An 11,400-nucleotide genomic window follows, 5' to 3' on the forward strand; every position below is an offset into this window, starting at 1 on the left:
TTTAGAATACTATGAAATAGATCCATGTTACACATATTCTACTCCTGGGTTAACCTGGCTGTGTGGGTTGAAATATACTAATGTTAGACTTAAGTATTATAAAGAAAATACAGTTAATATTTATGATACAACACAACATGGTATTAGAGGTGGGTTAGCTTCAGTATTAGGTGATTGTCATGTAAAATGTATGAATAAAGGTATAGATCCTGAGTATACTGGGAAAGAGAATTATCTAAAATATTTAGACTTCAACTCATTATATGCTTCTGCTATGGTTCAAGCTTTACCTACTGGCGAAATCAAAATATGTGACACTCTCGATCCAGGAACTGGCTGCGCAGATTATACTAGCTCTAGCTCCACAAAAGGATATATCTACACTATTGATATAAAGTATAATGATGACTTGAAACAGAAAACAAATAAGTATCCATTCTTCCCTGAGAAAACAAAAGCATCTGTAAATCAATTTACAGATTAGCAAGATGTAAATAAAAAGAAAGGATATAAACCTAATGAGAAGTTAATGCTAAAATTAACAGATAAGGTAGATTATGTAATAGATGGAGAGATGTTAGATTGGTATTTAGATCATGGTTTGAAATTAGAAGATATTACAATTAAGCAAAAGTTAGAATATAGTAAGAGTGAGTGGTTAAAGCCTTATATTGAGTTTAATATTAAGAAAAGAAAGGAGGCTAAAGCTAAGGGTGATAAATTTGGAGATGTATTCTTTAAGTTAATGAATAATGCCTTCTATGGAAAAACAATAGAGAATGTATATAATAGACAAGATGTAGAGTTAGTTAATGATGTAGATAGATATATTAAATTAGTAGAAAATATTGGTTTTAAATATTCTGTAGAGTTTGATGATGATCTAATAGCTGTACGTAAAACAAGAGGTAATGTTAAATTAGATAAGTTTAATTATATTGGTTTTGTTATATTAGAAAAAGCTAAACTATTCATGTATAAAGCTATATATGATTACTTTGAGAAAGAGTTAGATTGTAGTTATCATTACACAGATACAGATAGTATATTTATAAACATAAATATTCCATTAGATAGTACCATAGAAAAGGAAATGGATAAGATAAAAGATATTTTACATAATAATGAGTTAAGATGAAGGATGAATTACCTAATGATACTATTATAGAAGCATGTTTCCTTAAAGCTAAAGCATATTGTTACAATACTGTTAAAAGAGAAGAAAAGAAAAAGTTAAAGGTATAACTAAAGCCACTATTAAAAAAAAATTACAATTGACGATTATACTAATGCTATATATGAAGGTAAATCTAAATATGTAACTATTTATACTATTGATAGTAATAGACATCATTTAGAAACTAAAGAACAATATAACATAGCTATTGATCCATTTGATGATAAAGGTATTAGAGATAGTAATGGTGAATTTAGGTTTTACAATTAATAAAAGCAAAATTTATTACATTTAGTCAAAAAAATGATAGATTTTTATTTGTATGAAAAAATGGAAATATAGTGGAAAAAACAAGAAAATATAGTAATTTTCATATATGTGTATATATGGCCCGGCTCTATGCTGCGGAGGTCACCATATATACATTACTAATAACTTCAATTTTTCTGACGAATTAGGTGGAAGAAAAGTCAAATGCGTCAGACGAAAAATTGGTCAAGCAAAAAATAGCATAAAAAAGACCGACAGGACTAATATAGTTGCTACAAACTTCGTTTGAGAGCAATTAATAAAATTTCCGGAAAACCTCCTTAAGGCAAGAAAAAAAATAAAATCTTTATTTCACTCAAGTTGAACAATGGTGTAGCCAAGTTCTTTAATATCCGTTATTGTGACGTAATCAGGTATGTCGAATTCCGGTTTCAATTGCCACACATGAAAAAAGTCAGTTTTAAAAAAGGAAAAGCAGAAAATTTCAAAACTTTGCGAGATTTAGAACTTGTTCACGGATAGCAATGCGAGAGACTAAGGTCAAAAAAACAGGACCACAGAATTCCAAAAAAGGTTCGCTTTTTTCAGAATATTTTCTTTTGTAACTCTTTGAAATTGGTATCATTCAACTCGAGCCCACAGATTAACCAATTTCCAAAAAAGATATCTCATCAAATATGAACAGGTTCAAAACAAAACGGCCAAGCTTTCGAGTAAAGAATTTCCAAAAAAGTAAACTTTGTTATAATCGTCACTTTTAATTATGATAAAAAGTTTTTACGCATGGTAAATCCATTCTGAAAAACAGAGGGCAGATAAAAGAGGGGATGTCGAAACTTCCCAAGGATTGAATGGAAAAAGCTGGTTTGAAGGTGGCGTGCTTTGGACTGTCGTAACAAAAAAGTTGAAAAAAAAGCAAAGGAGCGGCAATGATAGTTTTACTCAGCTATAGCAGCTAAATACAAATCAGACTGTACATACATCAAGAGCACATAATAGACACTTAAGGTAGTCGGGACACTTAATGCTAAGACACTTAATGCTCCAATTTATCCCGCTTTTGACGACAAAAAAGTCAAAGAGCCTCACGGAAAATCGACCAAGCAAAACTGCATTAAAAAGTCCAACAGGGCCTAAATAATTGCTACAAAAATTCAATTGAGAGCAAGTAATTATAACAAAAAAACGTGCTCATTCATACAGCAATATTTTTTATTTGTTCTTGTCAGTTCAAAAAACTACATTATAGTATAAAATTGCAAATACCCGCTTTTAAATATAGCACCAAGGATTCCTCGTGCCTTCTCGGTTCAAAATTTCATAATATAGCTCATTAGATTTAGGACCAGAATCTTACCAAAGCTACAGGTTACATTATATTTTTCCTCAAAATAGGTCGAATCCGCTGGAAGCCTCAACTAATCATGCACTTCAGAATGAGCGGTAACTCACATTACTATAAAACACTCCATTTCCTTTTGGGGGGAGGAGAGCACTAAATAGAGTTAGTAAATATAATAAACCTGAATATATTAATGAGATAAAATTACCAAATGGGGTTATACCTCCATATGATTATTATCACTTAAAGAAAATACAGGAACTAAATAAAAACAAAATATTATTTAATGTGTTTAATCTAAATAAAAACAAAACTATTAATCCGGTATTAATCATAATGATCATAAAGGATGTAACATATTATACTGGGATAATCATTACTTCCTATGTAAAGATGTATCATTCCTATTAAGAACATCATCTAATCATAATAAATGTTATCCATGTCTAAAATGTTGTGTATCATTTAGAACAGAAGATGCATTAAATAAACATTTGGATTTATGAAATACACAGAAACATATAGGTAGAAGAACATTCCATAAAGATGATTAATTAGAAGCGGTTTAACCGATTATATAGTAGATGTTATTATTGTAATGAGGAAATGAACAATGACATCATTAAAGATTATGATCATCTAAATGGTAAATTTAGAGGATATGCTCACAATAAATGTAACCTCCAAGCTAAAAACACATTTGTACCAATGTATGCATATAATTCTTCTAATTATGATAATCACCTACTTATAACTAAACTAGCAAAGAAGATGGGTGAGAAACACAATGGACAGAGTCCCATTAGACTTAAAGTATTAACTAAAACTGATGAGAATTATATTAGTATTGATATGGGTTATGCTAAAGCATTAGATATGTTTAGGTTCTTCCATCCACTTAGCTTAGATGCTATAAGTAAAACATTGAGTAATGAAGAATGTGTAACATTAAATAAATGTGGCTTAGAAAGACGTAAAGGTATATTCCCATATGAATGGTTTGATAGTATAGATAAACTAGACGAATCAGCATTACCACCTAAGGAAGCATTCTATTCTAAGTTGAAACAAAGTGGTATTACAGATGAAGAATATAAGCAAGCAATTGATTGTTGGAAAGATACTAAATGTGAGACAATAAAGGATTATATGATGTTATATCTTAAAACAGATGTATTGTTATCAGTTGATGTATTTGAGAAATTTAGAGCTATGTGTTTAGAATACTATGAAATAGATCCATGTTACACATATTCTACTCTGTGGTTTAACCTGGCTGTGTGGGTTGAAATATACTAATGTTAGACTTAAGTATTATAAAGAAAATACAGTTAATATTTATGATACAATACAACATGGTATTAGAGGTGGGTTAGCTTCAGTATTAGGTGATTGTCATGTAAAATGTATGAATAAAGGTATAGATCCTGAGTATACTGGGAAAGAGTATTATCTAAAATATTTATATTATATGCTTTCTGCTATTGTTCAAGCTTTACCTACTGGCGAGATCAAAATATGTGACACTCTCGATCCAGGAACTGGCTGCGCAGATTATACTAGCTCTAGCTCCACAAAAGGATATATCTACACTATTGATATAAAGTATAATGATGACTTGAAACAGAAAACAAATAAGTATCCATTCTTCCCTGAGAAAACAAAAGCATCTGTAAATCAATTTACAGATTAGCAAGATGTAAATAAAAAGAAAGGATATAAACCTAATGAGAAGTTAATGCTAAAATTAACAGATAAGGTAGATTATGTAATAGATGGAGAGATGTTAGATTGGTATTTAGATCATGGTTTGAAATTAGAAGATATTACAATTAAGCAAAAGTTAGAATATAGTAAGAGTGAGTGGTTAAAGCCTTATATTGAGTTTAATATTAAGAAAAGAAAGGAGGCTAAAGCTAAGGGTGATAAATTTGGAGATGTATTCTTTAAGTTAATGAATAATGCCTTCTATGGAAAAACAATAGAGAATGTATATAATAGACAAGATGTAGAGTTAGTTAATGATGTAGATAGATATATTAAATTAGTAGAAAATATTGGTTTTAAATATTCTGTAGAGTTTGATGATGATCTAATAGCTGTACGTAAAACAAGAGGTAATGTTAAATTAGATAAGTTTAATTATATTGGTTTTGTTATATTAGAAAAAGCTAAACTATTCATGTATAAAGCTATATATGATTACTTTGAGAAAGAGTTAGATTGTAGTTATCATTACACAGATACAGATAGTATATTTATAAACATAAATATTCCATTAGATAGTACCATAGAAAAGGAAATGGATAAGATAAAAGATACAAACAAAAATGATAGATTTTTATTTGTATGAAAAAATGGAAATATAGAGGAAAAAACAAGAAAATATAGTAATTTTCATATATGTGTATATATGGCCCGGCTCTATGCTGCGGAGGTCACCATATATACATTACTAATCACTTCAATTTTGCTGACGAATTAGGTGGAAGAAAAGTCCAATGCGTCAGACGAAAAATTGGTCAAGCAAAAAATAGCATAAAAAAGACCGACAGGACTAATATAGTTGCTACAAACTTCGTTTGAGAGCAATTAATAAAATTTCCGGAAAACCTCCTTAAGGCAAGAAAAAAAATAAAATCTTTATTTCACTCAAGTTGAACAATGATGTAGCCAAGTTCTTTAATAACCGTTATTGTGACGTAATCAGGTATGTCGAATTCCAGTTTCAATTGCCACACATGACAAAAGTCAGTTTTAAAAAAGGAAAAGCAGAAAAATTCAAAACTTTGCGAGATTCAGAACTTGTTCACGGATAGCAATGCGAGAGACTAAGGTCAACAAACAGGACCACAGGTTCAAAACAAAACGGCCAAGCTTTCGAGTAAAGAGTTTCCAAAAAAAGTAAACTTATAGTTATAATCGTCACTTTTAATTATGATAAAAAGTTTTTACGCATGGTAAATCCATTCTGAAAAACAGAGGGCAGATAAAAGAGGGGATGTCGAAACTTCCCAAGGATTGAATGGAAAAAGCTGGTTTGAAGGTGGCGTGCCTTGGACTGTCGTAACAAAAAAGTTGAAAAAAAAGCAAAGGAGCGGCAATGATAGTTTTACTCAGCTATAGCAGCTAAATACAAATCAGACTGTACATACATCAAGAGCACATAATAGACACTTAAGGTAGTCGGGACACTTAATGCTAAGACACTTAATGCTCCAATTTATCCCGCTTTTGACGACAAAAAAGTCAAAGAGCCTCACGGAAAATCGACCAAGCAAAACTGCATTAAAAAGTCCAACAGGGCCTAAATAATTGCTACAAAAATTCAATTGAGAGCAAGTAATTATAAAAAAAAGGGGTTCATTCATACAGCAATATTTTTTATTTGTTCTTGTCAGTTCAAAAAACTACATTAGAGTAGTATAAAATTGCAAATACCCGCTTTTTAATATAGCACCAAGGATTCCTCGTGCCTTCTCGGTTCAAAATTTCATAATATAGCTCACTAGATTTAGGACCAGAATCTTACCAAAGCTACAGGTTACATTATATTTTTCCTCAAAATAGGTCGAATCCGCTGGAAGCCTCAACTAATCATGCACTTCAGAATGAGCGGTAACTCACATTACTATAAAACACTCCATTTCCTTTTGGGGGGAGGAGAGCACGGGGCCTCACAGAGGTCAAGCTGGGTTACGGGTCGAAAGATGTTGAGGGTAGTGGACGAGAGGGTTGAGGACAAAAAGTCAGACAAAACAACACCCGACTAACGTCGGGGAACCCCTCTCAAACGACTGGCCAGCGGTTGGCTTGGGGGAAATGCGAGCATTGGAGGGGTGAGCAGAGTGGGAGGGGAGTGGGGGGTCAAGGGATGGCGAAAGTGTCGAGAAGGCTGGACGAGAGGGTGGTTCAAACCACCAGGTGGAGGAAGGTGAACTGGGGGCATGCTGGGGGGAGGGGGTTAGAGTGGGGTGGCATGACAAAGGGACAAAGGTTGCAAGACTCTAGGAGCCCTTAATGCTCTCCTGGATTTTCCTGTTTATCCCGTTTTTGAGGACGAAAACTCAAATGAGTCAGAAAAAGAATCGGTCATGCAAAAAATTCGTTTGAGAGCAATTAAACAAGTATTGAAGACATTTCTCCCAGAGAAAAATAAGCCTTTTTGTATTCCACCTTCGATCCAATACTAACATAAAATGACTAAAGTCGGACGACATTCTCTCGAACGCCAGCTGGGGAAACGTAACTCAGACGTGGGCTTCGTAGCCTTAGTAAATTGTCAAAAATATTTGGCACAATCTAGAGAATTTATGATTGCAAAAAAAATCCGACATGGGGGTGTGTTTCGAACCAGAGGTCTCCAAATTCCACACTCAGAACTTAGCCTCTAAACTATACAAGCTTCGCAACATTCTCTGCGCAATACATAGGCCTGCAAGCTAAGACATAGGCCTGCAAGCACAATTAATACATAGGCCTGCAAGCCAGGAGTGAAAATGTCACTCAAGAGATATTCTACAAGAAACGGTGAAGCAAAAATTTTGCATAAAAGACACGTTGCAATTATTGCTTCAAACTTTGTTCAGATAAAAAAAAGCTATAAACATTAATTCGAGAGCAATTAACTACCTGTACTTCTCCAGTGCGTGAAAGCCCTCCAATGTTGTTCATTTTCTCCAATAAAGACGCAATCAAAATCAAATTGCCCGGTCTCTTCTCTTCTTGAAGTCCTCTATGCAGCTTTACTTCTACCATTTTGTACTCTTGTGTGAAAACAGTAGCCAAGTCTAACTCAGAAACTGGCTTCAATTGAGAAGTTGAAGAAAATTCTGCTGTTGCATCAGAAGTTTGAAACTTAGTTTCCGATTCTCTGGTCAAGTTTGGATTCAAGCCTTCAATTTCATCTTCAAGAGCGTATCGCTTTGCAACGCACGAATAAATATCCTCAAAACAAATTTTGCTATTTTTATTAAGATTTTTAAATTTGGAGAACAAATCTTCGTAAAATATCATCACATGAGAATTCTTCTCAATGGCTTCGAGTAATTTTTGGTGTGATTTCCAAAACGTGACCACGCTATCAATAAACACGAAAGAACCTCCCGTTGTTTCATTATTGCGATTTACCAAGAGATGCGATTCCCAAATTCGCATCAAAAAAGCTTGGGCCGACAACCGAATGCTATTATGGCTGACAGTCGACCAGGAAAACAAAAAAGTAAACAATTTGTTTACCTCGTTTTCATCCAAAATCAAACTGGAATAGTTATGGTCGAACAGATAACGATAACCAACGGAATGTATAACTGAGCAGACGTAAGAAGATGAGCTTGTTCCCAAATCTTGAACAATTTCTGATGTCCACAAAAATCTAGGCAACAAATATGATAACGAAACCTCCATAAACACGCGTAAAGATGGATCGCAATAATCGCTTTTTAAACTGTTCAACAACAAACTTCGTATTTCGTTTAAACCCTCCATTTCGCAATGTTCAAAAGACATGATCAGTTTACATACAGAACTCCAAACCCTAATTTTCTGCTGATGAATAAACGAATTAACGTGTAGTCTTTTTGTAATATTCGAGGTAACATCTATATCAAAAACAATAAATTGCTTCAATAAAGTCAAAAAGGTATCTGTATTGTTTTTAAAGCTGTTAGCTAAAGTTTCTAGAACGCTCAAAATCGCTTTTCTCGGCGACTGTAAATTTTTTACTTGGTCCATAACCTGAAGTATTTCAGAGGTTACATCGTGAAAACAGTCGTCTAATAAAACAGGCATTACAACTTCGTAGCCTAGACGAAGGGAGTAACTCGTGGCCATGTGAACAAACCACGAATTATGAAGTTCGAAGAACTTTAGCAGGTCAAATTCTTGTTCCTCTTTTGACAGACCAGCATTGGTTTCACTCTGGCTTTTTATCAGAGAATTTGCCACATTGTTAGCAAAAACAAGAAACGAAAAAGCTTTACAATCTTTCATGATAACGTTCGCGCACTTTGAAACAGTCAGTGCCAAGGACTCGTTTGAAAAAGATTCAGAACAAAAAACAAGATCGACAAATCTTTGAAACGCAGAATTGAAACTCTCAGATCCCGCTTCTTTCCTACAATAAATCAGACAATTTTCAATGGCAACTGAACACAATTCATCGAATTTCTCGGGATTTTTATATATTTCACTGCTCTCTGATAAACAACACAAAACTGAATCAACGAGAAAGAGGGGCGCTGTCTCCAAAATTTCGAGCGCCGAGTCAATCAACCGTTTTTCACACAGCTCTAAATTTTCGTCAAGATGTTGCTCACTGCATTTATAGTGTTTGAAAAAAACCGATAAAGCTTTCCAATCATACGATGTCAAAACTTGCTCACGAACCGACTTTCTTGAATTGCTTCGCTTGCTAGTAACGCTTTTTATGAAACAATCGAGTAAAACTTTTACTATAGACATGCTTGTCTCTTCAAGTGGAATTTCTGAAACAGTCAACAGAACGCAAACCCATTCCATACTACTATCTCCACTATCTGTAACAAAAGCTTGCATTTGGCACAAGGGAAACTCGTTATCTGGGACCTTAGAAAAATTAAACTTTATAAAATCTTCTAACATATTGAAATCCTTCTCTGATTCACAACGTTCGCAGAGCTTCGGAACTAAATGAGAAATCACTGAACTTGGAGAAAGTGGATCACGTTTGTCAAAAAGATTACTACAAAGTTTTTCCAGAATTTCGAATAAACGGTTTTCCCAAATAATGTCGGCAACAGTGGCGCCATAACTGGATAGGGAATCTTCGATATTTCGCCATTTTGGGGAGCAATTGGTCAAAGAACTAATTATGGCAGAACATATATCTTTCTCCTTCTCAATGGCGGATATTAGATCAAAACTGTATTCTTTGAACGAACGCAAAAATGCTAACAAATCTTCAAATGTCTTTCGCTCCCATTCCACAGTGTAAATTCCACATTTGAAAGAAACGACTAATAGACTGCTTCTAAGAGGTTCAGCTACGCAGGCATACGACGCAATACACTCACGTAAACCGTGCATTTCAGAAACCTCAAGCTTCAACCCTTTTCGACCGCATCTAACAAAGGTTTGTAAGTAGTGCAGTTTTGTCAAATAGTTACCACTATACTGTATAATTGACTTCCAAGCAGACAAATAACAACTATGGCTGAGGGTAAAAATATTTTCAAGCGGTTGGATGATCTGATGTGACAACGGTGGTGTTTCAAAAACAAGCTGCTTCATAACAACCGATTGAAAAGAGTTTGTTAGAAATAATTCCACCAACTTCCAATCCTGGTCAGTTATTTCAATATCTTGCCATTTTATCAGTGAAAATACGTGAACGCTCTGCCTCAAAACAACTGAGCTATGATTTTCAAAACTAATCCGTAAGAGCATAAGCAACCAAGAAACGGAAATTTCCCCTCGATTGGCTAACAACATAAATTTGGTCAATTCAGCCATATGCTCGTTCATAGTATTTGAAGCGCATTGGTTTAGGCTAAAACAGAGATCTGAGAACACTTTTCTTCGATTTCTATCATCATGAAAAAGCTGCCACTCGTTCGATTCTTGTTGACTTGATTCGGCATGTCTGAAAATTTCATTCTGAACGAAAAGCAAGAGCTTCGTAACACCGGAGTCATTACATCGAAAGAAGTGTTGTAGAAATTCATTCCAAAATTGAAAAACTTGATAGCCTTCTCGCAAAACATAATCCAAAACGTTAAATGAAGGAAAGAGCACCATGAGTTTCGAGTAATACAAGAAATTACTTGAAATTTTGATCAACGCTAAGATTACTGCAGAATCCAATACAGAATTTTTTCTCTTACTGGCGAGAAGCCTCAGGCGCTGCAAACGAATTTCAGCAGTATAGGTCGAATCAGTTACGTCAATGTCTTCAAGTACTTTCGCAGTCAATTTTTCACAAAATGTTGACGACTGTAATACAGATATGAGCTCAGGTGATGAAGACTTAATTAAATCAATACACAAATCTTCATAAAGATGTACTGCTTTGTTGATGAAATTTTGGAATCCCTCGGAACTAAAAAGTTGACGTCGCGCAGCTTGACTTTGATCGGTCGAGCATTTATTCATCCAATCAATTATGGATTCTTCATTAAGAGGCTCTTCGAACTGCATTGTCGATCTAAAAATTCGACTCCCCTGTTACGATCTCTTTATGTACAGAAAAAAACTTCATTTGAGATATTGCAGGTTGGAGCACTCTAAAGGCAACATGAGAGTATCAGCCTAATTATATTCATAGGCAAACAATCATTTCTGCACCCCCTCCCCCAGCTATAAATTTTAATTCGCAAAAATCGCGGAAAAAGACGACTCGGGCGCAAAAACGTACATTCACAGGAAGATAAGTTTTGTTGCTTCTGTTGTGGTTTCGCAGCTGCCTGCAGTTGATAAGTACGTCCCAGTCGTCTTTAAAACCTATGCTCGTGCTTTTGCACAAATGCCAGTCGCAGAACAATTGCCACGGGTAGAAACCAGTAAAAATGTGAAAACTGGTATCAAAATTGTCAAAATATAAGTAAGGAGCAACAAAACCGTGAACTAGATTTCC

General features: G+C 34.3%; 1 protein-coding gene across 1 annotated transcript in view; it reads right to left on the reverse strand.

The window, feature by feature from the left end:
* Positions 1-10,968, reverse strand: part of LOC142353671 (uncharacterized) — a 28,107-nt gene extending 17,139 nt beyond the window's left edge. The window contains exon 1 of the mRNA XM_075405975.1: positions 7,422-10,968. Within this exon, the coding sequence (XP_075262090.1) occupies positions 7,422-10,964 (3,543 nt within the window). The 5' untranslated portion in view covers positions 10,965-10,968. The remainder of the gene's footprint in view (positions 1-7,421) is intronic.
* Between the last annotated feature and the right edge of the window lie 432 nt (positions 10,969-11,400).

The sequence above is a fragment of the Convolutriloba macropyga genome, chromosome 14 (assembly GCF_964194025.1).
Source record: "Convolutriloba macropyga chromosome 14, txConMacr16.3, whole genome shotgun sequence".
Classification (NCBI taxonomy): domain Eukaryota; kingdom Metazoa; phylum Xenacoelomorpha; order Acoela; family Convolutidae; genus Convolutriloba; species Convolutriloba macropyga.